This window comes from Acomys minous (genome assembly GCF_964271855.1).
Source record: "Acomys minous genome assembly, chromosome: 8".
NCBI classification, from domain to species: Eukaryota; Metazoa; Chordata; class Mammalia; order Rodentia; family Muridae; genus Acomys; species Acomys minous.
In genome coordinates, this window is record NC_140489.1 from 30056017 (window position 1) to 30082566 (window position 26550).

Here is a 26550-nt window from a genome sequence, read left to right on the forward strand (position 1 = left end):
TCAGGTATGTTTATTTAATGGGTAGTACACTAATCAGCTCAGAAATCTTTTTCTTCATCAGATGTTTGAGCCCCTTGCAAACCCTTTGGTTTCTGAGCTTGAACATAGATCTGTAGGGAAAAGGGAAAAGCACTGTAAGAAAAGTGTTTTTTTTTCCTAGAAACATTAAAAGCAGAATTTACCTGTTTGTACAACCAGTGTCTCAACTGGTTGTTGTCTTCCCTCTGATCATCAACTAAAACGTCAGTAGGAAAGCCAAGATTTCAGCCCCCGTTTGCCTACACTGCTCTTTGTACCGTTCTGCGTTACACCCTGACAAACCAGCAAAGGGTCTTCCCCGTGGGGATGTAGCTCAGCAGAGCATGTGCTTATCATATGCGTGACACCGTGGATTCAATCCCAAGCACCAGAAATAAAAAGTCTTCATGAATTTTCCTCATCAGACCATATAGGACTTCAGCTACTCTTTAAAAATTAACATGGAAAACACACCAGACAGAAAAACTTACCTTTACTCCATCAATAATATGACTTTCCTGTTGTAGTGCATTCTGAAGTTCTTCCTGTGAAGAAAACTGAACCCAACCTATGCCTTTGTGAAAGCCAGTCTCTCTGTCCTAAAAATGAAAAGATTATAGAAAAGGATTAACCATAAGTTTCTATGAGCTCTATCCAGATAAAACTAGCAACTTTTTCATTTGCCAAAATCGGATCACAGACAATATGTATCAGTACCCCTTACTACATACCCTCCTGGTTACCCAAGACCAAAGCCTATTCTGCTTCTTGCTGGCAATAGAGGAAATGCCAACAAAGCTTTCTAGGGGTGCATCTGTTGTAGTTAAAAGTCCAAGAAGCAAGCCACTGATGGTTTTAGTCAAAGGAAACTGACCATTGAAGTACTTGTTCCTTTGTTGTTGTTTTGTTTGTTTTGTTTCTTGTTTCTAATGAACTACCTACTAGAAAAGCCCCCAAACCTTGGTGTATGTGGTCATTTCTGAGACCAGCGAACCTCATCACCACTACCACTGTCATCACATGCTTTGATGTTTATGCATCTGTACTTAGGAAAATATATGCCATATGTATAAGGGTAATCAAGGAGTCCAGCTGAGGGCATCAGATACTATGAAGCTGAAGTGAGAGGTGGTTGTGAGCCATCCCATGTGAGTGCTAGGACTCATCCTCTGGAAGAGCAACAAGGATCTTCCTCACCACACAACAAGTACATCCCTCCAGCACCCTCACTGAAGACCGAGAAATACGAAACCTTCACTAACAACACCAAACTTCAGGCGAAACAGTTGTGCTACTGTCCTTGTGGAAGGGGCAGAGCACTTATCATATGGCCTAGGTATTAGGTACAGAAGAGGCTAGCATGTTCTTGGAAGCACTCTCTCACCCCTCCAGCCCTCTTAAAAAGACTATAACGTTTATTTAGTGAAGTTGGATGTTTGGCTCCTATTAGTCTTCCTTACAAAATATGCCATGCCAAGAATCAAGTTGTTGGATATAGCTCTGATACTTTAAAGGTAACTTTACTAATATAGTATGCAGGAAGAACTTCTGGTGACCCTGACAATGATTCAGTCCCATACATCTGATGTTCACGTGACCATTTCCACATGTCAAGGCATTAAAAGTTTGTGTTAAAGCCAGGCAGTGGCCAGCACTGGAGAGGCAGAGGCCGGCAGATCGCTGTGAGTTTGAGGCCAGCCTAGTTTACAAAACAAGTCTAAGACAGCCAAGATTACACAGAGAAACCCAGTGTTGAAAAACAAAACAAAATGTTTGTGTTAAAATAGAGATGACAGTTGGGTGTGATGGCACACATCTGTAACCTCAGTATTTGGGAAGCAGGCAAGATCATTGATTAAGATCAAGGAACCCCTGCTAAACAAGCTGGAGGCCAGCTCAGGCTACAGGACTTCCTGTCTGGGCTAGAAGACTCCTTACTAGCTAGATCTCATGATGCCAGCTGGTACTATGCAGGCTGCTATGAGATAAAGGCATTGATGGGCCAACCCAGCTGTGAACTCTGAACACCAATACCAACAGGTACATGGGACGGTTGGAAGGGGAAATTATAGCATAATATAATCTTTTGTTGCTTGATTTTTTCAAGCCAAGGTTTCTCTGTGTAGCCCTGGCTGTCCTGGAATTCGCTCTGTAGACCAGGCTGGCCTCAAATTCAGATCTGCCTGCCTCTGCCTTCCAAGTGATGGGATTAAAGGCGTGCGCCACCACCACCATTAGCTAAAACAATTTCTAATTAAAATGAATAAATATCTATGACAAATTTTTATGTTTCGATGCATTATCATTCACGAGTTTATCAACAGAGGTTTTGGGGACTGCTTCATTCCACTAGGTAATATATTATCTGATATGCTGATAAAAGAAAGCAAGAATTTAAAAGATAACATTTTTTTCTCTTCTGTACTCAGTCTGAGGATCAAACCCAGAGCCTCATACCTACTAGCAAGTTAGTGCTCTAGCAGAGATCTATCCCCACACCAGTAGTTTTTTGTTATTGTTTTAATACTCACGAAAGGTAGAGTACACTTTTTTATATGGCCAAACTGAGCGAAATGTTGTCTCAGCTCACCTGTAAGAAGGAGAAAGCGTATTAAAATAAGTGCACGTATCTTGCATTCTCTAGGCTGTAGATAAAATCAGAAAGATTCCTGCATTCCTGAATGTCTTCTGAACAAGAACTACTTTGCATTTCCTGAGTCTGAAGATTCCAAAAGCAGCTACAGGACTCAGCGTTGTTATAAAGAACCGGATGTGGAGGAGGGAGGGGAGCGTGGACAGATACAGCGCAGTTCTGTCTGTAGCACTCTCACCGCACCGGGAGCTGCATACTGAACTGGGTGCGTAAATGCAATCCCTGTACAAAGAAGGCGCAAATCTTCACAGCCCAGTGTCCTGCCAGATACATCAAAGGTTTTCAGACTAAATCTCAACTTACTGGTCTTTCATCAGTCCTACCTATGCTTCCTGCCTTATTTCCTATTGCTGGCCTAGTTACTGTCAAGTGCAGCAAAGTCAATTCTCCGTCCTATCCTGTGGATTCCCATCTTTGTGTATGTGGGTTCTCTTCCATCTGCCAGTACTTTCATCTCTGAACTAAGTTAGAAAGTTTTTTTTTCCCCAGGCTGAGCTAATTACATACACTGAGTATTATTTTATTGAATTCATACTAGAATACAAAACTCTTCAAAGGTTTACAGTACATGATCTTAAAGATAAAGCTACATGGTCTCTTTCTCTTCTACAGTGGTTCTATTTTACAGGTTTACATTTTAATATTACTTGCTATTGTCCCTGTAGTGGTTTGAGTAAGACTAGCCTTATAGGCTCATGTATTTGAATACTTGATCCACAGTTGGTGTAACTGTATGGGAAGGATTCGGAGGTTTGCCCCTGCAGGAGATACGTCACTGGGGGTTATAAAAGGAACTTTTATTTACCTGTTTTAAATATCATGTTGGAGGCTTACTGCCTCCGTCTGCTAACCTAGGCCTAGTCTGGAAGCTTCTAGCCTACATACAACCTAGTCTAGGCCTAGAATGTTTTTAGCCTCTCAGACTTTCTGCTGAATAAGCTCACCCTTTCTAGCTCTTTCTGAACTCTGGTTGGCTGGTTCAACTCAGCTGTTGTGACCTAAACTCCTCTCCAAGATGACAGATTCAATCTGACTTCTCCCAGTTTCTCAATGAATTGCTCTGCTTGGCCTCACTCTAGCAATCATTCTAATCTTCTGGCTCCTTCTGTCCTCACCTGTGTCTAGCTTGTTTTCTCTTCAACCTCTCTCTCTGTAAAACTCTCCCAGTAAATACTACTTCTAAATCCCACAAACTGAATTGCCATGAACTCAACTCCACTGAACTGCCTCTCAACTCACTGACTCAACTAAACTGCCTGACAGCACTGACTAGAACTCCGAGATCTGCAAGGCTCAGGCTCCTGAGCACTGGAACTAAAGTCATGTACCACCATGCCTGGACCTAAGCATTTCTTTACCTGTAACTTGCTCTATACTAGGCTGGCCTCTGACTCCTGGGATTAAAGGTATATCTGTATTCCAGCAAGAGCACACAGACTTAGGTCTTTGGACATAAGCTCTTGCCAGAGCAGCCATGTTCTGAATTAAAATTTTTCTACAGGGGCTACCGTTGAAGTTTCAAAAGCCCACACAATTCCCAATTGTTCACTCTGCCTCATGGTTGTGTCTCAAGGTATGAGCTCTCAGACATTGTTCCCATGTTGTGCCTGCCTACCTGCCTGCTGCCAAGCAACCCACCACGATGGTCATGGACTCACCTTCGCAAACTGTAAGCCCCCAATAAACTCCTCCTATAAACTGCCTTAGTCACTGTATCTAACGACAACATTAGAAAGGAAGGCAGTTCCAAGTTAATCTATGCTCCAATAGCCCAACTGTGTACTTATTGTTTATAAGTCTCCTCTTACCACTGCACTACAAGCTGAACAAAAAACACCATGCTTGCCAGGTGTGGGGCACATGCCTTTAGTCCCAGCACTCAAGGGGCAGAGGCAGGTGGATCGCTGTGAGTTTGAGGCCAGCCTGGTCTACAAAGCGAGTCCAGGACAGCCAGGGCTACACAGAGAAATCCTGTCTCAAAAAAAAAAAAAAAAAAAGGAAAAGAAAAAAGAAAAAAAGAAACACCATGCGTACAGTATGTTGCACAGTAAGGCTTGAATTGTGGCTAAGTGAATGAGTAAACATCAAACAATCCTTCAATAATTAGAGGCTAAATTTCCAAAAGGCCCATGATTGGCAATCATAGAACATAACAACTGGAGATCAGGCAAAATAGCACCAAACATACATGTTAAAATTAGACAGTAAAAGTCCTAAGAAAGCCCTTCCAGTGTTATGAATTGGCTATTTAATGTCCCTCATTTGGCTCCTATGCTAAAGGCGTGGTTACCAGCCTGTGGTGCTACTAGAGGTGGGAACCTTTTAGGATATAGAGCCTAGTAGAAGAATACTAAAGCAACAGGAGGCGTGTGCGCTTGAAGGAACACTGGAGCCCCTGACTCTCACTCATCCTCTCTTGAAGTAAACAGCCTTCTTTCACCTTCTGTCCCAACATGATACACTATCCCAAGACAAACACAAACAAGACTAGGTAAAACTGGACCTGAAAATGGACTAAAGGTCGGGCGTGCTGCCACACGCCTTTAATCCCAACACTTGGGAGGCAGAGGCAGGTGGATCACTGTGAGTTCGAGACCAGCCTGGTCTACAAAGTGAGTATCCAGGACAGCCAAGACTACACAGAGAAACCCTGTCTTGAAGAAAACAAAAAAATTTAAAAAGAAAAGAAAATGGACTAAAAATATTTCTTCCTTTAAACTATGTATGTCAGATGTTCTGTCGCAGCAACAGAAAGCCAGCACATAAAAGGAACCACGACTAGAAGGTAAGCTTCTACCAAGTCATTTTAGGAGAGTGTGTTACAGATACTAGAGGTAATGCATAAATATGGTTTAAGTGTTTGCTAGATGAAAGAACAAACTAGGAAAAAACCTGTTTCGAGGTTGCAATGTTATAGAGTTTGAAAGGCTTCAAATTAGCCCCTATGGTATGGTAATTTGAATTTACTAGATGCTGGGGCTCTCTACAAAATTTAGCAGACTGGGAGGAAGAACACACACAATAGTGGGTTTAGCATTCACCAAGAACGGGGCACAGACCCAATTTCCAATCCTACTACTCCATGTGAACCACAAAAACTCAGAATCACTATATTCTATACTTTAAAGGATCTACAAGTATGTCCCCCTCAAAAAAATGTTTAAAATAAACTTAAGATTTTAAGTTTAGGTGAGCAAATTTAAAAATCATAGCTTAGCCGGGCATATTATCTTACTTATAAGCCCTGCATTCACTGAGTTATAGTAAGACAGCCTGTTTCAAAATAAGTAAAGACTGGAGCGACAGTTCAGCATTTAAGAGTACATAACGCAGGCGGGCTTGGTCGCGCACGCCTTTAATTCCAGCGCTCCAGAGACAGAGGCAGGCAGATCACTGTGAGTTCGAGGCCAGCCTGGTCTACAAAGCAAGTCCAGGACAGCCAAAGCTACACAGAGAGACCCTGCCTGGGGAGGGGAAGGGGGAGAGTACAGACTGCTCTTACAGAGGACCCAAGTTCAGTTCTACAGATGCCCACGTCAGGGGGGCTTACAACCAACTGCCTATAACTCCAGCTCTTATGGATCCAATGCCCTCTTCTGTACTGCGTGCAGCACCTTCATTCACCTGTACAGATCCACCCAGACATGCATTTTTACATATTTAAATAAAAACCTTAAATCTAAACTGCAGTTGACAAGAATGTAAGCTGGCCAGTGGTTTTAGAACTAAGCAAACCTCCACCACCAGACTAGTCTTTTTCCCTGTGCATCACTTTTAACAACCATGCAAATGGAAGATCGCTTGCTGAGTACTTATGCTCTAGCATAAATAAATCTACCAAGTTTACATAAAAATTCATTTATTATTCCTCTCCCCAAGTTTCGGGGGAGGTATTACTGATTCCACATTTTAGAAAATTAAACAGGTTATCTTATGAGACTCTTTCCCATATTAACTTCAGTTATTTGGGATTATACAATTATGAAAATGACTAGTTTGGAATTCTAATCCAGGTAGTCTGACTTCAGAGTCCACTTCGCAACCACAACCTACAAGCTCTGTCCACACGCTGGAAAGAGATCTCACAAGCAGCTCAGACTCACACACTGCAACTTTTACTCTTCATCTTCTCTTGGTTTGCGCCTCCTAAATTCTAAATCGCAGGTCATCCATGCTGGGAATCTGGAATATACACCTTACTCCTCAGACCAGCACGAATACCGTCGATTTTTATCTTGAAAAACTATGTGACTCCGATCCCTCCCCTTTACCAGTTCCTTGTCCGAGTTTTGTTTTGTTTTGTTTTGTTTTTTTGAACTAAATGAAATTTTCCTTACTCTCATCTCCACCCGTTCTTGCTACTTTAAAGCCAAGATCCCCTGAGGTCTATTAGCTCCTTCTGAATCGTAAATGTCCAAGTAAGCAAATAATAAATCTTTCCACCAAAACCATTCCAAATCTTTGGGTACTGTCACTTCGCACCCGAATTGGGGGTTGGGGGAAGGGTCATCCCTAAACAATTAACCAGAAGCAAAATTTTCCGCGCAGTGGCTTACTCAAGAGCAAACCACCTGTGCTCAGTCAAAAGGAGACCAAGTATGGCCTACCCATCGACTGTGCTGATTTCAGTTCTCTACAGAGATCTTTTAATCCCAGCACTCGGGAGGCAGAGGCAGGTGGATGACTGTGAGTTCGAGGCCAGCCTGGTCTACAAAGCAAGTCCAGGACAGAGAAACCCTGTCTCGAAAAAAAAAAAAGAAAGAAAGAAAAATAGCGCCCTTCCTCATCGTCATGACTCACTCGCCGCCGCAGTCCAAGGAATTTTTCTGATAAAAGCAATCGGCCGACCAGCACGCGAACGCAGCGCCATGGCTCCCCTCACAGCGGAGGCTGCCATGTTAAACCCGGCTGAATCAAGACCTGGGGTCGTGACCCCGGAAGAACCTGCAGGATCCGGAGCTTGGAGTTCTGTTTCCGGGTCAGACTAGTCACAGCCACGAGATGGGGAAGATGGCGGCGGCAGTAGCTTCGTTGGTCACGCTGGCGACAGAGCCCGGAGAGGACGCCTTCCGGAAGCTTTTCCGCTTCTACCGGCAGAGCCGGCGGGGAACCGCAGACCTAGGGGCGGTCGTCGACTTCTCAGACGCTCACGTGGCTGGAAGCCAGAAGCCCGGCGTGCCCAAGGTACGAAGGGAGGTGTAGTGTGCGCTGCTCCGCGCGCCTAGCGTTTTGGTAAGCCTCTGAGCGTTATCCGCCTCGGGGTTGGTTATGGAGGGAACTCTTGTTGGGCCTATGCGACGAGCTGTCCCGCCAGTCAGCTAGTTCACTGCCCCCGTAGCGCGGGGCCGCAGCTTCCGCCCCGCCGCCATCTTACCCCCAAGCCCGGCGTCCTAGCTCTAAAAGGGCGCGGGGGGGGGGGGGGGTAGGGGGGAGGCTGCAAATTGCTCGTACTTCTTTAACTGTTCAATACATTATTTAATGTACGTTAGGATGGCGCCACAGCTTCACATAAAACCAGTCATCGAATAAGGCTCAGACTGTTAATCCGTTGAGCCTAAGACTAGACCCTGTCTTCTCTGAGATTTAGAGAAAGGTCTTTGAAATACTCCACACAAGGTGAAGATAAACGTCAAATGAACATTTAAAAAAAAAAAAAAAGAATCTAGGAGCCTGGAGAGATGGCTGCGGTTAAGAGTACTTACTGCTACAAAGTGAGTCCAGGACAGCCAAGGCTACACAGAGAGACCCTGTCTTGAAAAACAAACAAACAAACAAAAAAAAGAGTACTTACTGCTGTTTCAGAGGACTCGAGTTTGGGTCCCATCTTCCACGTGGCAGCTCACTCCTGTGCCACAGGATCGAGCGCACTCTTTTGACCTCCACAGGCAAAACACTCAAAACACATAAAATATTTTTTAAATGAAATTGGGTATTTTTTTGTTTTGTTTTTCGAGACAGGGTGTCTCTGTGTAACAATCCTTGCTTATCCTGGACTCACTTTGTAGACCAGGCTGACCCCGAACTCAAAGAGATCCTCCCCTTGCCTCTGCCACCAAAGTGCTGGGATAAAAGTGAGTGCCACCATTGCCTGGCTTTAGTCACCTTTTTGAAAGCTTTGTCTTGTTGAGACGGGCTCATTCTGTAGCCCAGGCTGGCAGCTAGTTGAATCACCGTGCCAGGGTTTCTTTGAAGTCAATTTTAATGGGGACAATATGTGATCCCTTGTTTGGCTTTAGTATAGTGCAGGTGTGTTCACATCAGAGTTTTGTAGTTGGTTTGTTGTTTGATTTTGGTTTTTCCGAAACAGGGTTTCTCTGTGTAGCCTTGACTGTCCTGGACTCGCTTTATAAACCAGGCTGGCCTCGAACTCACAGAGATCCACCTACTTCTGCCTCCCAAGTGCTAGGATTAAAGGCATGCACCACCATGCCCGAGCCACATCAGAAGTTCTTAACAAGCACAGAGGTAAGTAAAATTGGAGGCTAGAACTCAGCTTTTCAGAAACTTTTAGCAGAAATGATGTTAGAGTTATCTGAATTATACCAAGAAAACGTGTGCCCTGAGACTAACATTTGATTCTCAAGAGTCTTTGGGACATTCAGCTCCATTTATCTCTGTTTTACCATAATGCCTCCTGAACGTGCACATATTGTTCCACAGTGCTCAAAAATGCAGTAGAACGGTTTTTTGTTTGTTTGTTTGCTTGTTTTCATTTAAGGCCTACTTAATACACCAGTAATTTCTTGCTATTTGTCAGGAAATCTCCACACTTGGAAGTTGTTTGGGGAGGGGGGGGCTGGGTGTAATGGCACATGCCTTTAAACCCGGCACTCTGGAGGCAGAGGCACGCAGATAGATAGCTGTGAGTTCGAGGCCAACCTGGTCTACAGAGAGTCCAGGACAGCCAAGGCTACATAGAGAAACCCTGTCTCAAAAAACTGGGAGAGGGAGAAAAAAACAAAAAAAAGAAAAAAGGAAGCTCATTGTTAAAGTCAGGCATGTGGCACACACCTTTAATCCTATCGCTCAGGGGGCGGATCACTTGAGTTAGGAAGCCAATCTGGTCTACAAACCAGTCCCAGACAGCCAAGCCTACACAGAGAAACCCTGTCTCAAAAAGCAAAAGAAGAAAAGACAAAGGCAGGCCGATCTCTCAGTTCTGGGACAGCCAGGACTACATATCTCCAGAAAACATCAGGAACAACCAGAAAAGGAACCTTGTTTATCTTTGAAAACAAGTCACATTAGTCACTCATGGAAAAATGAAGTGGTTTTATTGTTGTTGCCTCCCTTAATGTTAACATGGGGTTGTTTTGTTTTAGTTTTTGGTTTTTGAGATAGGGCTTCTCTGCACCCCCAGAACTCACTTGTAGGCCAGGCTGGCCTCAAAATCACAGGTCTGCCTGCTTGTCTCTTAACCACTGTAATGACTCATCTTTAAGATGCCCTTATATACAAAGAATACTAAACTTGATGATCTCCTAAATACTTAATTTTGTAATAATAAAAGCAAAGTTTTAGCATTAGTATTTCATCAGAGGGTAATACTTTCAGCAAATGGGACCCCTGGTGTTTTATGGAGATAATATTTTCTTTGTGGCCAGAGAACGCTCCATTTTCTCAACCTACTCCTGCCTGATATTTTCCTATTGCTAACTATAACAAAGTGCTTCAGAAACAGAGTTTTAGCCCTAACCAGACCAAATAACACTGTGTCCTGAGATTCCAAGATAGCAAACACTTTCCATGAATCCCCTTAAGAAATTACTAAAGAGAGCTGGAGAGATGGCTCAAAGGTTAAGAGCCCTGACTTTTTTTCCAGTAGTCCTGAGTTGAATTCCCAACAACCACAAGGTGGCTCACAACCATCTTTAATGGGATCTGGTGTCCTCTTCTGACATGCAAGCACACAGGCGGGCAGGTAGATTACTGTATAATAAATTAATAAATCTTTTTTTTTAATTACTAAAGTGTGTTCTCATAAGAAAAGGTTGTCTTAAGTCAGAATTAGGTACTAGAGAGATGGCTAAACATTAAGAGCGCTCACTGCCCTTCCAAAGGGCCTGGGTTCAGTTCCCAGCACCTACATGGCAGCTCACAGCCATCTGTAACTAGTGCCAGGGAAGCTGATGCCTTCTTCTGACCTCCACAGGCGCCAGGCATGTACATGGTGCACATAGCATGCAGGCAAATGACTCATACATGTATGTGTGACGGTATCCAATCTTGGAGCTACAGATAGTTGTGAGCTGCCATATGGGTGCTGGGAATTGAACCCGGGTCCTTTAGAAGAGCAGGCAGTACTCTTAACCGTTGAGTCATCTCTCTGGCCCTGAATAAGTCTTAAAAATAAAAGAAAGCCAAACCCAGTCTAGCTTAATTGTCTTAGACTATAGATAAGGAAAATGAGGTCAAATAGGTGGAAGGTTAGTATTAAGAACCCATAGCAGGAATGTCTTTAGAGGTCTCAGCTGCCCAGAGTTGACCTCTAAGATACCTTGCCCCCTGGCTTAAGTTTCTCTCCTTCCAGGTGGTCAGATTTCATCTGAATGTGTCCTCAGTGAGTGAGCATGATGCCTGTAGGGCAGGACTTCAGCCCGTGAGCAAGTGGCGGGCCTATGGGCTCGAAGGCTATCCTGGTAAGTGCCCCTCAGAGAAAGTGAAATTACTCAGTCATTTCTTTAAATTTTATTTTTATTTTATTTATTTATGTATTTATTTATTTTGGTTTTTCGAGACAGGGTTTCTCTATGTAGCCTTGCCTGTACTGAACTCACTTTCCAGACCAGGTTGGCCTGAAACTCACAGAGATCCACCTGACTCTGCCTCCAAAGTGCTGGGATTAAAGGCGTGCACCACCGCCCAGTATTTTTATGTACGTTGGTGTTTTGACTGCATGTATCTCTGTGTGAGGATATGTTCTGCCTACATGTGTGCCTGCCCTCCAGAAGTGGGCACCAGATCTAATTATAAATGGTTGTGAGCCACCATGTTGTTGCTTGGACTTGAATTCAGGACCTCTGAAAGAACAGACAGTGCTCTCAATCTCTGAGCCATCTCTCCAGCACTTGCTTTGTTTTTTGAGACAGGGTTTCACTGTGTACCCTTGGCTGTCCTGGAACTCACAAAGATCCAGCTGCCTCTTCCTCCCCAAGTGCAGGGATTATAGGCAATGTGCCAGCACTCTGGTTTTGTTTCCTTTCATTCCGTTTCTTTTTCTTTTCTCCTCCTCCTCCTCTTCTTCTAAGATTTATTTATTATCTATACAGTATACTGCCCAAATGTATGCCTGCATACCAGAAAAGGGCACCAGATCTCATACATAGGTGGCTCTAAGCCACCATGTGGTTGCTGGGAATTGAACTCAGGACCTTTAGAAGAGCAACCAGTGCTCTTAACCTCTGAGCCATCTCTCTACCCCCTTGTTGATTTTCCTAAAGGTGCATTTGTCTTGTAATTTTTTTGTATGAATGTTTTACCTGCATATATGTCTATATGCTATGTATGTCTGGTGCCTGTAGAGGTCAGAAGAGGGTGTCAGATCCCCTGGCACAGGAGTTAGATGGTTGTGGGCTACCATGTGGGTGTTGGGAACCAAAACTGGGTCCTTGGGAAGGGAATAAGTGCTCTTAACAACTGGGCCGTCTTTCTGGCCCAAGTTGAGAACATTTTTTTTTAAGATTTATTCTTATAATGCAGGGTGGAGAAAAGGTACATGCACATGAGTGCATTGGAGTTGTGGGTGTCAGAATCACAAAACAATGCAAGTTAAAGAAAGGCAGTTTTGTTGTTGTTTGGTTTGGTTTGGTTTTTTGAGACAGGGTTTCTCTGTGTAGCCTTGGCTGTCTTGGACTCACTTTGTAGACCAGGCTGGCCTAAACTCACAGTGATCTGCCTGCCTCTGCCTCCCAAGTGCTGGGATGGCACTCAGCTGGGACGCCCAGCTGAAAGGCAGATTTTTTAACCCATAAAAGAAGCTCAGAGACATAGCTCTGGTATAGAGTGTTTGTCAGGCATGTACAAGTCATACATAGTTCAATCCATTACCAAAAATACAAAAGAAAAGCCAGGAAGAGTGGCGGGACACATTTAATCCCAGCAGTTCGGAGGCAAAGGCAGCCTGATCTGTGTATATATAGCAAGTTCCAGGATACCCAGAGTAGCATAGTGAGAATCTGCTTCAAGAAAGAAAGGAGGCCAGGCGTGGTGGCGCACGCCTTTAGTCCCAGCACTCGGGAGGCAGAGGAAGGTGGATCACTGTGAGTTCGAGGCCAGCCTGGTCTACAAAGTGAGTCCAGGACAACCAAGGCTACACAGAGAGACCCTGTCTCAAAAAACCAAAAAAAAAGAAAGAAAGAAAGGGGGGAAACATACTTACTGAAATAGACTGCCTGCAGAGGCATTAAGTTTCAAGTTAATCTGTTATCTTTTAGAAGTGTTAGAATATTATTTTCGGGGGTGGCAGTTGCCAGCACTTAGTCTGTACCCCACATGTATGCAGTGCCTGTCCAAGCACAAAAGGATGCTCTGAAATTGGAGTTGCAGATGCTTGTATGTTCAAGAAAGATGGATTTGATGCTGAAAAACAAAACAGACTAATAACTAGTATTCCGTTTACTAGATGAAGATCTACGGTTAATTAAATGAGTGTTTGAGGTAGCCTTCTGTGCCTGCTGCAAATAAGTGAAACAAAGACTGGGAGGGGTCTTGTGTGGTTGTTGAGGGTGAGCTTCTGTTCTAAAGTTGCTTTAGGATAGCACCACTGACAGCTAACCTTGCAGATTATTCGTTACTCTTGGTTTTTCGATACAGGGTTTCTCAGTATAGCACTGGCTGTCCTAGACTCATTTTGTAGACCAAGCCGACCTAGTGCTCAGAGATCCACCTGCCTCTGCCTCCTGAGTGCTGGAATTAAAGGCGTGCGCCACCACACCCAGCAGTATTTGTTACTCTTAAGGATATTCCCCAGAGTCAAGACATTTATAGTGTCTCATGTTCATGGGAACTTGGTTTTTTCATTAACTTTAAGCAGAACCAAAGGAAATGACAGAGTAGTAGATACAAAAATATGAAAAAAGAAATCTAAACAACTTCACATTTTGTATCTCCCCACCCCATCTTTTTTTTTTAAATAGGATTTATTTTTATCCCAAACCCATTCCTCCCGGGATTCCAGTGGCACTGGGTAAAGCAGTGCCTTAAGTTGTACTCCCAGAAACCTAATGTGTGTAACCTGGACAAGCACATGACTAAAGAAGAAACCCAGGGTGTGTGGGAGCAGAGCAAAGAGTGCCTAAGGTGAGTCCTACAGCCAGAGGGAGGGCCGCACAGACCCTTGAGGAAACTATTCCAGACAAATACCATGAAAGTGGCTGCACTGGCGTCTGGTTTGGTTTTTCTCTCCTCATTTTTATACAGCACTATTCTTTTCTTTCTCCAAGAACATTTGGACAGATGCTTTGACAGTTATATTAAACTGAGTCCCATTTTAAAGATTCTTATCGTGGCTTAGAAACTGAGCTCATTCACATTCATCGTCACATGATCTGTAAAGTGTTCCTTTAAAGGCTTGTAGGAAAAATTACAACTGATAGCACTTTTCTTGTGTTTCATGTGGAGTTGCTACTGCTGGCTCTTTTGTGATGGGTCAGCTGTTGGAGAAGAGCTAATGTTTAGATCCTGGTGTTTCAGCATTCACTCCACAGATACTCATCGGAGAATCAGTTGGGTAGCAGGCATGATGCTAGGCATGGAGACACTCTTCTTACACTCAAAACTGAGGTCTGTCAGAAGAATTATCTACAGGAGTAATTATAAGGTGCTGAGAAGGTGTTATAATACTGGTTAGGAAGACACCAGGAGAAAATAATTCTTCCAAGCATGATGAAAGTATCTGAGAAGAAAAAGTGATTTTTTTTAAATACAGTTTTTTATAATGTATCTATTAATCTTTTTTTTCTCTCTCTCTTTCTCTGACCATTTTAAGTATCTCTAAAATGATTAAGGAATTGCCATTCAGAATAGTGTAAAAAAAAAAAGTCTGTCTGGGAGTATTAATCAGCGTGAGCAGAGATGTGGTATTTAAAACAGGATGTTCTGTGAGATAGGAGCACAAAGCGTGTATGTGGGCATATTAGAGAGTCACAAGACAGGAAGCATTTCCTAGGCATATCCGTAGACCTTGCTTGACTCTGCCTGTGGCCAGGCAAGGGGGACAGCGTATGCAAGAGCAATTGGAGTTCATGCAAGTTCTAACCAGCTTAATCAGTAGCTGGGTGAATTGCAGTACTCCAACATTCTGTCGTCTTACAGTTGTAACGCTGCGGGGCTGGTGGTATTTAACCTGTTCCTTTATTTCAGTTCTGAAAAGAAAAACAGCAGTTCCTGTCTTCTGTGATTTTTATAAAAGTGTGAAGAATAAAGACGTTTAAATAGATTCATTGGCAAATACTATTTTAGAGTTTACACAGTATCATGAGAACAGTCACTTGCATGTGAGCTTAGAATAGTTTATAGTAAATGCTTCGTGGAGGTCACAAAACAAGGAAAGGGTGTGGTGGCTGGAGTGGGGCCTAATTGTACAGGGTTTAGCAACCTAGAGCGGCAGCTCTGGGGTCAGGTTGCTTGTCTTCAGAGCCTTGCTCCGTCCTGAGTGCAGAAGCTAGGGAATCTTGAGCGCGTTCTTAACATTTCCTTCTTGGGTGCGGTGAATGTAGGTGTGGAATCCTTAGAAGATGCTGGTAGAAAGTATATAGCATGGTGGCCTCTCTGCCGTTCATGCCGAAAACTGCCATGTTAATTCTGATGGGGAAAGATAGAAGAGTTTCTTTGTTGAAAGGGGAAAGAATAACTCATGATTGGTGGTTTCCTTTAGAGCCTCCTTGGTGCTCAGTTTAAGGTATGTGCAGGAGCGCTGTGGGGGACGTCCCTGCTCTTCAGCGTTTAGAGCTACGTGACTGTAGAGATCACCTCAGATGAGCCTCTGTAGTAGGTCATTCAGTAGACAGTGCAGAGATACTTTTTTTGTCTAATAAGCAAAAATAAAAGGTGGTAGTTGCTGAGTGATGGTGGCGCGTGCCTTTGATCCCAGCACTCAGGAGGCAGAGGCAGGGCGTCTCTGATTTCACTTATGATGAAGAGACTGGTTGAGAAAGATAGAAACCTTAATACTGAAAGAGCATGGCCCTAGGGAGAGGAATTAAAGAATCAGGTTAAGCCAGGGCTAAAGTAATAGCTCACTTTCTATTCTTCCAAGGGACCCAGGCTCAATTCCCAGAACCCACGTCATAATTAGGAACCATCCATAAATCCAGTTCTGGGCTATAAATTTTAAATATATATGTATGTGTGTGTTATATATATTTATATTTTTTTTTAAGATTAGATTTATTGGAAATATGAGAATGGATAAAAGAAATCTGTGTTCTCTGAGGAAATACTTAGAGAAAATAATTGCCATGGCTTAAAATAGAAATGGGAGGTCTAACAGCAGGATGCTGACATCCTATCATGGGCTGGTGGCTTTCCAGCAATTCACCACAGTTGGTTGATTGGGTTGGTTTTTCAAGACAAGGTTTCTTGGTGTAACCCTAGCTGTGCTGGAACTCCTCTGTAGTCCAGACTGGCCTTCAACGCAGAGTTGTACCTGCCTTTTCCTCCTGAGTGCTGGGAATAAAAGCAGTGTGCCACCACTGCCACACCACTATTTTTTGTAGTCAAAAAAGTAAATGTGATGCTATAGGACCCAGACTACCCCGCTGCAGAGTGAACAACTGGCTGGCTCATTTCCACACAGCTAAGAGTTCTCTTGAAAGCAGTAGTATTATAAGATGAGTGCTGAGAGAAATGCCTACACTTACATAAAGCAGTTAGCCATAACAAAAACAGCAAATTGGTGTGTGAGCACATTGACCAGGGGAAGGGATGGCCAGCCCATCCGTGGAGGAAGCATCGAGGGCAAAGAGCATAGCGTGTTTGCTCTGAAAACCAGTAATTAGGACTGTGCGTATTTTAAAACATTAAAAATTATTTTGGAGTAATTGGATAAGGATTTGAAGTTGGGTTGGATGCCAGTGCTATTTCATGCTAGGAACAGTGGTATACACCTTTAATCCCAGCACTCGGGGATAGACAGATTGCCATCCTGTCTACCTAGTGAGTTCTAGGCCAGCCAGGGTGGCTACATAGTTAGATGCTGACTCAAATAAAAACAGAAATCTCAACTCCAGTTTTAATACTCTAATGGTGGCCTTTAAATGCATAGACTCATGAGCCATAGAAAGGGTTGTTGCTGCCATTTACAATGACTAAATTCTAAATTCTCTTGTTGACAATCTTTGCAGGTCTAAAGAAGTGAATAAACGGAGACCACGGAGCTTACTAGAGAAACTGCGCTGGGTCACCCTGGGCTACCACTATAACTGGGACAGTAAGGTATTTGCTATATACATTTATAGGCTCTTGGGCCCCCGTATTTGGATTTGTTCCTGAGCAAACTTGAAATACCACTGCCACAACAAAGGCTGTCTGAAACATGGACCATCCATCTAGAAGAGGGGCTATGATTTATTGCCTCCTTTACATCTCCCTGAGAGAACTGACAACGGTAGCACACATCTCTAATGTCAGGAGGTGTGTACTAGTTCAAGACCAGTTTGGGCTGTGTAACAAGACCCTGTTTCAAAAAGTTAAGTTTGGAGCTAGAGAGATGGTTCAGTGGTTACGAACACCTGTGGCTCTTATAAAAGACCCAGCTTCCCATGGTAGCTTATAACCATCCTTTAGTTCTAAAGGATCTGCTGGCCTCTGGGGCACAGGCATAAATAACAGGCAAAAATTCATACACATAAGTGTTTTTAAAAGCTTAGATTAGCCAGGTGTAGTGGTACTACACCCAGCACTCAGGAGGCAGAAGCAGGCAGATCGCCATGAGTTTGAGGCCAGCCTGGTCTACAAAGCCAAGTCCAGGACAGCCAAGGCTACACAGAGAAACCCTATCTTTAAAAGCCCCCCCCCACACACACACACACAAAGGCAAGTGGGGCCACACGTCCACGATCCAGCACTCAGGGAGGTAGAGGCAGGTGGACCTGAGTTTGAGGCTAGCCTGGTCTACAGAGTTCCAGGACAGCCAGGGCTATGTAGAAAAACCATGACTCAAAAATACCAGAAGAACAGGAAGAAGTGGGGTGGGGAGCTTGACAGATGGGCACCTTTGTTAACAGTTAGTGAGTTAAAGGATTTGATGCCAGTTTCCTACGTTCTGAGATCATTGTTTATTTTTCCTATTTTCTCTACTTTTACCAAAGAAATACTCAGCAGATCATTATACACCTTTCCCTTCTGACCTGGCTTTCCTCTCAGAGCAAGTTGCCGCTGCCTGTGGATTTCAGGGTTTCCGAGCAGAAGCAGGCATCCTGAATTACTACCGCCTGGACTCCACACTGGGGATCCATGTGGACCGATCTGAACTAGATCACTCTAAACCCTTGCTGTCCTTCAGGTAACTTCATTTCAGGAATTTCAGATTGTTTGTTAAGTTTTTCCTAAGGAATATAAAGGCCAAGATTAGTAAAGATTTAAGTTTTATAATGAGAAGTGCTATCATCGCTATGTGTCGTAAACACCTTGGAAGGCCATAAAGCAAGCTAAGCCAGCTCTTTTTGAAATGTGGAGCAAAATACAGAGTAAAACATGGAGCCTAAGTAGTTTAACTTCTCTGTCCCCTAACTGAAGGTTTAGGATATGCAAAGAGTGCACAGACTCTCAACAGGAAAAGGACCTTTCATTAATTGTCTTGAAAATAAAGGAACTAAGCCAAGAGCTGTATTAAAAAAAAAAGAAGAAGAAGAAGGAAAGAATTTTAAACATAGTAAATGACTCCTGATTTTATTGAAATACTGATATTTTGGGCTGGTGAGATGGCTCAGCGGTTAAGAGCACTGGCTGCTCTTCCAGAGGTCCTGAGTTCAATTCCCAGCAACCACATGGTGGCTCACAACCATCTGTACTGGGATCTGAAGCTCTCTTCTGGCATACAGATGTACATCCAGATAGAGCACTCACATACATAAAATAAATAAATAAATCTTAAAAACAAAACATTTTTTTAAAAAAAGAAATGCTGAAATTTAAAAAGATGCATCAGTAGAATTTAGATGATGTTGAAATTCCTTGCTTTGCTTATCTGCTGTATCTCATTTTGCAGCAGGTGTGTGGGCTGTCATAGTAATGTATGGGGTGTGTGGGGAGCAGATCGTAGGTTGGTCACTCAGAAACACAAGCCAAAATAGTTTGAAAGTGAGTTGCGTGCTAAGGATAGGTCAGTTGGTTAAGTAACTTCCTGCACAGGCATAAGGACCTGAGTCCAGGGCTCCACAACCCATGTGAAAATCCAGGCGTGCATAAGCAGCGCATGCTTGTAATCCCAGGGGTCCAGAGCCTGTCCCCAGAGTCAGTCAGCAGAGCCTGTCCCCAAAAAGTTAATGTGAGACCTGTGAGATGGCTCATCAGAGAAAGACACTTGCTGTTAAGCTTGATGACTTAAATTCGGTCTCAAGACCCACATGGTGAAAGGGCAAAACCAGTTCCTCCAGGAGTTATCCTGACTTTTCACACATGCACTGTAGCACAAGCATACCCACACAGAAAAGGAATAGATGTAAGAAGATGGCTTAGTGGGCAAAAGCACTTCCCTAGCAAGCCCGATGGCCCGAGTTTGATGACCAGGTCTCACATAGAAGCAGAGAGCTCCTAAATGTCCTCTGACTACGATGTGTGCTCCATAGCACATTCACACACCTGTTAGATGCATACACAGACATAATATAAAGTATAAAATTAAAAGATTCAGAGCTAGCTGGGCGTGGTGGCACATGCCTTTAATCCCAGCACTCAGGAGGCAGAGGCAGGCAGATCGCTGTGAGTTCGAGGCCAGCCTGGTCTAAAAAGTGAGTCCAGGACAGCCAAGGCTACACAGAGAGACCCTGTCTCAGAAAAAAAAGATTCAGAGATAGAGGGATGATTTCATGGTTAAAAGCTCTACTTGGCTGCTCTTCTAGATTCCTGAAGTTTGATTCTCAGCGTCTATATGGTAGTTCATGACTGAAACTCCAGCCCCAGGTGATCCAGTTCCCTGTTCTGGCTCTGAGTACACTAGGCACATATGCATAGACATGCATGTGGGCAAAACACCCGTACACATTTTTTAAGGGAAGAGCAATTCTTGAAGACATCAGCATTAACTTGGCCTCCACAGAGGCGTACACAGATGAGAAGTAACTAAGGATCATGGGGTAGCTCAGCAGTTAAAGGCACCTGCCACCAACTCACAACCTGAGTTAACCACTGAAGGCCGTGAAGCAGACTCCTCTGACCTCCCCACTGCCACAGATTAAATAAATGTAAGGACTTAGAAAGAGTGTCTGTCTGTCTGACGTGACAAAAAAAATGCAGTGGGCAGTGGTTTTTACAAGTATAACTAATAGCAAACCTCTATTTACCCTATTTACCTTTTTTTTTTTTTTTTTCTGTAGCTTTGGACAGTCTGCCATCTTTCTCCTGGGTGGCCTCAAGAGAGACGAGGCCCCCACAGCCATGTTCATGCACAGTGGTGACATCATGGTAATGTCGGGTTTCAGCCGCCTGTTAAATCATGCAGTTCCTCGAGTCCTTCCGCATCCTGATGGGGAGTGCCTGCCTCGCTGCCTGGAGACTCCTCTCCCCGCTGTCCTCCCCAGCGACTCACTGGTTGAGCCATGTTCTGTGGAAGACTGGCAGGTGTGTGCCACCTACTTGAAAACTGCTCGAGTCAATATGACTGTTCGACAGGTACTGGCCACAGGCCAGGACTTTCCTTTAGAACCCATGGAGGAGGCCAAAAGAGACATTACTGCAGATGGTTTGTGCCATCTGGATGACCAGAGTAGCCCAGTAAAACGGGCAAGGTTAAATCCTGACAGCTAAGACTTGGGGGCTACGTTCTCTTACTCAGGCAGGCTGCTGCCGCCATGCCCTCTAGCCCCAGACAAGCCGCACACTAGGGCAGGAAAGATGTCCGTCACACTGCTGCCTTGGGCCCATCTTGGAGAGTAAACTGATTCCAGTTTGTTCTGGGAAGTTTATAATACCATGTCAGTATAATGCTCTGCACATTCTCAGCCTCTGTTGTTATCTCAGAGGGAGGAAGAAGTGAGTTCATGTGTCCCAGTGTGTCAACAGCTCAGCCTTTGTTATTGGAAATACAGTGTCTTCCTCAAGGCTATGTGTGATCTGTGAAGCAGCCACCAGAATTCCTAATGCTTTGAGCTCTTCACTCTTCTCTCACAGAGGAATCTTAAGCACATAAAGACAAAACTGAAGTATCTCCTAGGAAGCCAGAGTTGTCGCTTGATTGATAGAGCTCTGAGCGCTGAGCCCAGTACCCAGGCCCACATAAGTTTGGTGTGGTGCGCTTGATAGTTCCCTCAGCACTCCAAGGGCAGAGGGTCTAAAGTTCAGGGTCATCCTAGATCTCCAGACTCCCTGGTGGCGTTTTTGTATTTGTTTTAATGGACTAAAAGTCTCTAGGGTGTTTTGTTAACTGTTTTCTCCAAGAATAAACTTACTCCATTTTAAATTAAAAATCCGTACCTGTCTTTGGGGATTAGTGTTGGAGATTGCTTTCTCCTTTTTATATACTATGTTGTTTCTGTTGTTGAAGCCTCTGGGTGTTTCTTCTCTCATTATTGTACCTGTCACAGGAAGAATGCTCCTTGACAGTCCAGTCACTGCTGTCTTTCTGATGTCAGAACTATGGTGCTGTCTCCGGGGGAAGTTTGGTGCTCCTTCCTAGGAACTGGGTGTGCCTGTTGGTTTGGGAGGCTCGGGCTGACTAGAAGCCCCCTGCTGCCCACTGGCTGCCCTTCTTCCTCCCTCTCCTTACTTATCTGAGCTTGATTATTGAGTTCATTTGGTAACAGCAGGTATGGTGGGGTTTTTGGCAGGAACAAAAATTAACACAAATCTCTTACATGAACTGGATCCTAAAATGAGTGCTTTATGGGAATTTTTCCATGTGTTTTCTTTAATGTTCATTAAATGTGACCCATCTGAAAGCATCAAGCTGTCATTTAGTAAATCCAACAGAAAGTGTATCAATACCATTTAAAACAGACTCCTCCCAGGCATGGTCACACACACCTTTAGTCCCATCCTTTGGGAGGCAAATCAGGTGGATCACTAAGTTCAAGGCCAGCCTGGTCTACAAAGTGAGTTCAGGACAGCCAAGGCTACACAGAGAAACGGTCTCAAAAGAAAGAAAAAAACAAAAGCAGACTCCTTAGAGTATCAGATACAGGCATTGGCCTGTGTTTGCCAGCAGGTGGGAATAGGCTAGCCAAGAGCAGGAACCTGTCTCTATCCCAAGCTCCTGAAGGGAATATGATCAAGTAAGTTACAGGTCAATACACTGCAACCTGGCAACCAATTTTTTGCTGTTTGCTAGCCATTTCTAGGAGACGGGGTTGTGGGGAGAGGTCATAAGAATATACTGTGACACAAAAATTTCTGTAAAGTTCCAACATCCAGAATTAACTTCTTGGGGGAGGGGCAGCTCATGCAGAGGACTGGGGTTCGGTTCCTAGCACCCATCTGTAACTCTAGTTCAGGGGAGCCAACACCTTCTTTCTTGCCTCTGGTCTCCAGGCGCACGTGACATGCATTCATACTTGAGGCAAAAACCTCAAAAACACATAAAAGTGTGTGTGTGTGTGTGTGTGTGTGTGAGAGAGAGAGAGAGAGACTGAGAACAATTCCATTTAATTGAATTTAAAGATTATGTGTGAATATAAGGTTGGAAAGTTGCTACAGAGCCTAAAACATAGGATTTGCACCTTGAAAGAACAAATCTAGCCTCCTAAAAAAATCTGCCTCTGACTAGAGGACCCCAGAAACAAGCCTAGCACCAAGGAAAGAACGGGAATTACTGTTTTTAAATTTGCTACTTATCAAAGGATACAATTTAATGCAGCATAGTCCCTATGCTATTGATGCTCGGACAGTAGGTCTAGGGAAACTGGCACCATGTAGTGTTGCCTCCTGGGTGTTTGCTTTGTGGAACATAGTTCCAGATTGTGTTCTCGTTTCCTCTTAGATGTCGGTCGAGAAATTATGACCATTCTAAATGTTTTCAGAGATGTGTGCTTGGGCCCATTAAGTTTCATTTCTGAGAAGTGAGTCTACAGAAGTCATCAGAGACATTCAGGAAGGACTTTGTGGAGGAATGTTATCAGAGGGAAGATTTGAACCCAGCCCGGACAGGGTCCAGCAGCAGGAAGTAGCTGCTCAGATCTCACTTCTCCGTGAGTGGCTCTGGGGCTCCTGCTGACAGCTGGGCCCGTGTGCATGGACAACAGGAATGTGTGGAGCTGGTTACAGTTACTTAAGGTAAAGCCTGATCGCTAACTATGCAGAGCAATGTTTTATACAGAATGTTACCTATTTCTTAATTATTTAAGTTTTATGTTTGGTGTTTTTCCTGTGTGTATGTCTGTTCTGATATTCCTATTCACATATTTTGAAAAAAGAAACGTCAACAAAATGTGAATGATTTTTGTGTTTCCGTGTACTTATAATTTACATCGAGAATCTTTTTAAATCCATCCTTATTTTTTAAAAAAAATAAAGATTTTATTCTTTTAAAAGATAGTAATTTAATTTTACTTATTTTACCTGTGTGAGTGTTTTGCCTGCATATATGTCTATATATCACTTGCTTGTCTGGTGCCTGTGGAAGCCGGAGGAGGGTGTTGGATTCCCAGGAGTTGTAGTTAGAGATGTTTGTGAGCCACCATGTGAGTGCTGGCAATCAAACTCCAGCCCTCTAGAAGAGCAGCAATATGCTCTTTTTTGGGTTTTCGAGACAAGGTTTCTGTATGTCACCCTGGCTGTCCTGGCCTCACTTAGTAGACCAGGTGTTTGGCCTGCCTCTGCCTCCCAAGCATTATGATTAAAGATGTGCTCTACTATGTCCAGCTCAGTAAAATGCTCTTATGGATGAGCCTTGTAGACAACCTGAAAAGCATAGTTCTTCTCCCTGGCACTTCTGCCTCAGTCTGAAATTTAGAATGAAAATCTAGGAACAGCAGCAGTGAAATTAACTTTTAATAATTTATTACTATGTATACAGTGCTCTGCGTGCATGTACACCTGCAGGCCAGAGGAGGGCGTCAGATCATAAAATAGTTGTGAGCCATCATGTGGTTGCTGGGAATCAAACTCATGACCTCTGGAAGAGCAGTCAGCACTCTTTAACCACTGAGCCATATCTCCAGCCCTGAAATTACCTTTAAAATACCTGCTATAGTTAACCATGCCTTTTTAAATCCCAACACACGGGAGGTCAGGGCAGAGGGTCTACATTGTGAATCCTACACCTTGTCTGAGAAAGTACCAGTAACTTTTTGTGGGGAATATTTAACATGGAATTTTGGTTGGTTGGTTGGTTGGTTTGGTTTTTGAGATGGTTCTCTTTGTATCCCTAGCTGTCCTGGCATTCACTTGTAGACCAGGCTGGCCTCAATCTCACAGAGTTCTACCTCTGCCTCCCAGGTGCTAGGATTACAAATGTGTACATGAAAGGAATTCTTTTTCTTTTTTGGGGGGAAGTGGGGTTTCGAGACAGGGTTTCTCTGTGTAGCCTTGGCTGTCCTGGGCTAATGTTGTAGGCCAGGCTGGCCTCGAACTCACAGAGATCCACCTGTCTCTGCCTCTCGAGTGCTGGCTGGGATTAAAGGCATGCGCTGCCACCACCCCGCCCTTGGATATTTATTTTATGTGAGTGTTTTATCTTCATGTACACCTGCAGGATAGAAGAGGGCATCAGGTCCCCATAGAGATGGTTGTGAGCCACCATGTGGTTGCTGGGAATTGAACTCAGGACCTCTGGAAGAGCAACCAGTGCTCTTAACCACTGAGCCATTTAAGAGGGTATGTGCATAGGGAAGGTATATATATTCTGTCTCTGTCTGTTTCTCTCTCTCTCTCTCTTATTCTCTTGCTCTCCAGCATTAATTGCTGATTTGAGGGGTTGAGCAAGGCGTATGCTGAGCTCAGCACCAGTGGTATTGTGAAGGATGTCCTTCCCAAAGTCTCCCTGCACAGTGTGACAGTGCCTTTCCAGGTCTTGGAATCTTAGCACAAAAACCTTGCTAAACAGTTCTGATAATTGCTCAGTTCCTAAAAGTGAAATGTATGTCAAAACTTCTGAAAACAACTAGGAAGGTAACATGGTTAACTGGATCCTCTGTGCTTTCTGCCTGTTTCAGTGTAGCCTCTTGCCTACTGCCATGTTCAGCCCATGTCTGGTTTTCCCTAAAAGGGTCCCAAGGCCTCTGTGAGACACAGATATATTGCAAAAGCAGGCAGACTCAGCAAGATTTAGCTTTACCGTGTTCCAATTTTCTCCGTTCCTTTTTCACTGAGATAAACTGGTCTTATCCCTTTCCCCTTAATCTCAAGGCTGTTTATTAGAGTTGAGAAAAGGAAAAGAAAAGCCCTAATACCCTAGGTGGACTCAACTGAGGCAAACTCAAATGGTAATGAGGCTGCAAGGAGCTTGGGAGTGACAACTGATCTCAGCAGGCCCCAGAGGCTGGAGGAGCTGGGCAGGAAAGACCCCTCCTCTGCTTCAGGCATCATAGTGTACAGTGGGAAGAGCGCGGGAAGTCTTATTGACGGATGCTTTTATTGGTTCTCAACAAGAGAACAGCCTCTTGGTTTTCTGCATCCCAAGCTCAGGGCATCTTGCTGCGCTCACCAGTTTTGTTCTGCCACCCTCCCCTATATAAGTACTGATACTAGGTTTTGCTTAGTAGGGCAGCAGGTAAGTCATGTTTGAGGTTTAGCCATTCTGTATATACTACCCTGAAAATGAGTGCCTGTGGCACTGAAGACCGCAAAGCCGTGAGACTTTGCATCTCTGTGAGCCCCATGTTAGTGACGGAAGAGAGGAAAAGTTAAACTCTCTGCTGTTGGTTTGGGTTTTGGGGGGGTTTTTTTTTTTTTACATTTATTTATTTATTTATTATGTATATGAGTATTCTGTCTTCATGTACATCTGCAGGCCAGAACAGGGCACCAGATCTCATTATAGATGGTTGTCAGCCACCATGTGGTTATCAGAATTTGAACTCAGGACCTCCTGAAGAGCAGACAGTGCTCTTAACCACTGAACCATCTCTCCAGCCCCTGCTTCTTTGGTTTTAAAGAGGTACTCAGCAACGGAAAGCGATGGCACATGCCTTTAATCCTAGGACTCAGGAAATAGAAGCAGATGGATCTCCGTGAGTTCGAGGCCAGCCTGGTCTACAGAATGAGTCCAAGACAGCCAAGGCTACACAGAGAAACCCTGTCTTGAAAAACAAGCAAACAAACAAAAGTACTCATTAGAGGGGCCCCAGGCTCAGCCATGGAGAAAAAGTGAACAGTCTGCTCCTTTGTTTCTGAAACCAGTCATGTTCTATCTGAGCCATTAACCACCTCGTCCTATCTCAGGCAGGGTCATATGTGAAACAGCTGTATAAAAACAGAAGTGTTGCCAATCAGGCATCCAGGCCTGGTGTTTATTCTTCCGGCAACTATGGAACTATTAGTGAAGGGATCACTCACTGATTTGAGGGTTGGCAGGCTACCCTCTGGCCTCAGAGGAAGTGTGGAAGACAACTGTGTGACCATGGGGATATGGTGATGAGCCAGGCACAAGGTTCAATAGGAAAGACCTTTAACCTAGAGCTGAAGGCCCACCTTCCTGGAGCAATTGATGTAAACGCTGACAGCAAGTAAAACTCGGTTTCACTCTGCTACTATTTGGGTCAAAGGGCACCTAGCAACACTTGAAGACA

At 44.0% G+C, this 26550-nt stretch overlaps 2 protein-coding genes across 3 annotated transcripts; one reads left to right on the forward strand and one right to left on the reverse strand.

Moving 5' to 3' along the window:
- On the reverse strand, positions 1 to 7594 carry SLIRP (SRA stem-loop interacting RNA binding protein). The gene is made up of 4 exons (XM_084792491.1): positions 7472 to 7594; positions 2550 to 2608; positions 510 to 617; positions 1 to 110 (listed from the first exon to the last, which is right to left on the reverse strand). Exons 1-4 carry the CDS (start codon positions 7566 to 7568, stop codon positions 39 to 41), a joined length of 336 nt encoding a protein of 111 aa, XP_084648617.1. The 5' UTR covers positions 7569 to 7594; the 3' UTR covers positions 1 to 38.
- Positions 7595 to 7672: 78 nt separating this feature from the next.
- ALKBH1 (alkB homolog 1, histone H2A dioxygenase) lies at positions 7673 to 21296 on the forward strand (the record flags this gene model as incomplete). Of its 2 annotated transcripts, none has more annotated exons than XM_084792489.1 (6): positions 7673 to 7855; positions 11202 to 11310; positions 13807 to 13969; positions 17014 to 17104; positions 17980 to 18173; positions 20206 to 21296. In XM_084792489.1, the coding sequence occupies 6 exons, from the start codon at positions 7673 to 7675 to the stop codon at positions 20633 to 20635; spliced, it is 1170 nt and encodes a 389-aa protein (XP_084648615.1). In that variant the 3' UTR covers positions 20636 to 21296. The 2 variants fall into 2 exon arrangements, with proteins under 2 accessions (XP_084648615.1, XP_084648616.1); XM_084792490.1 differs by lacking the exon at positions 7673 to 7855 and adding an exon at positions 8982 to 9136.
- Between the last annotated feature and the right edge of the window lie 5254 nt (positions 21297 to 26550).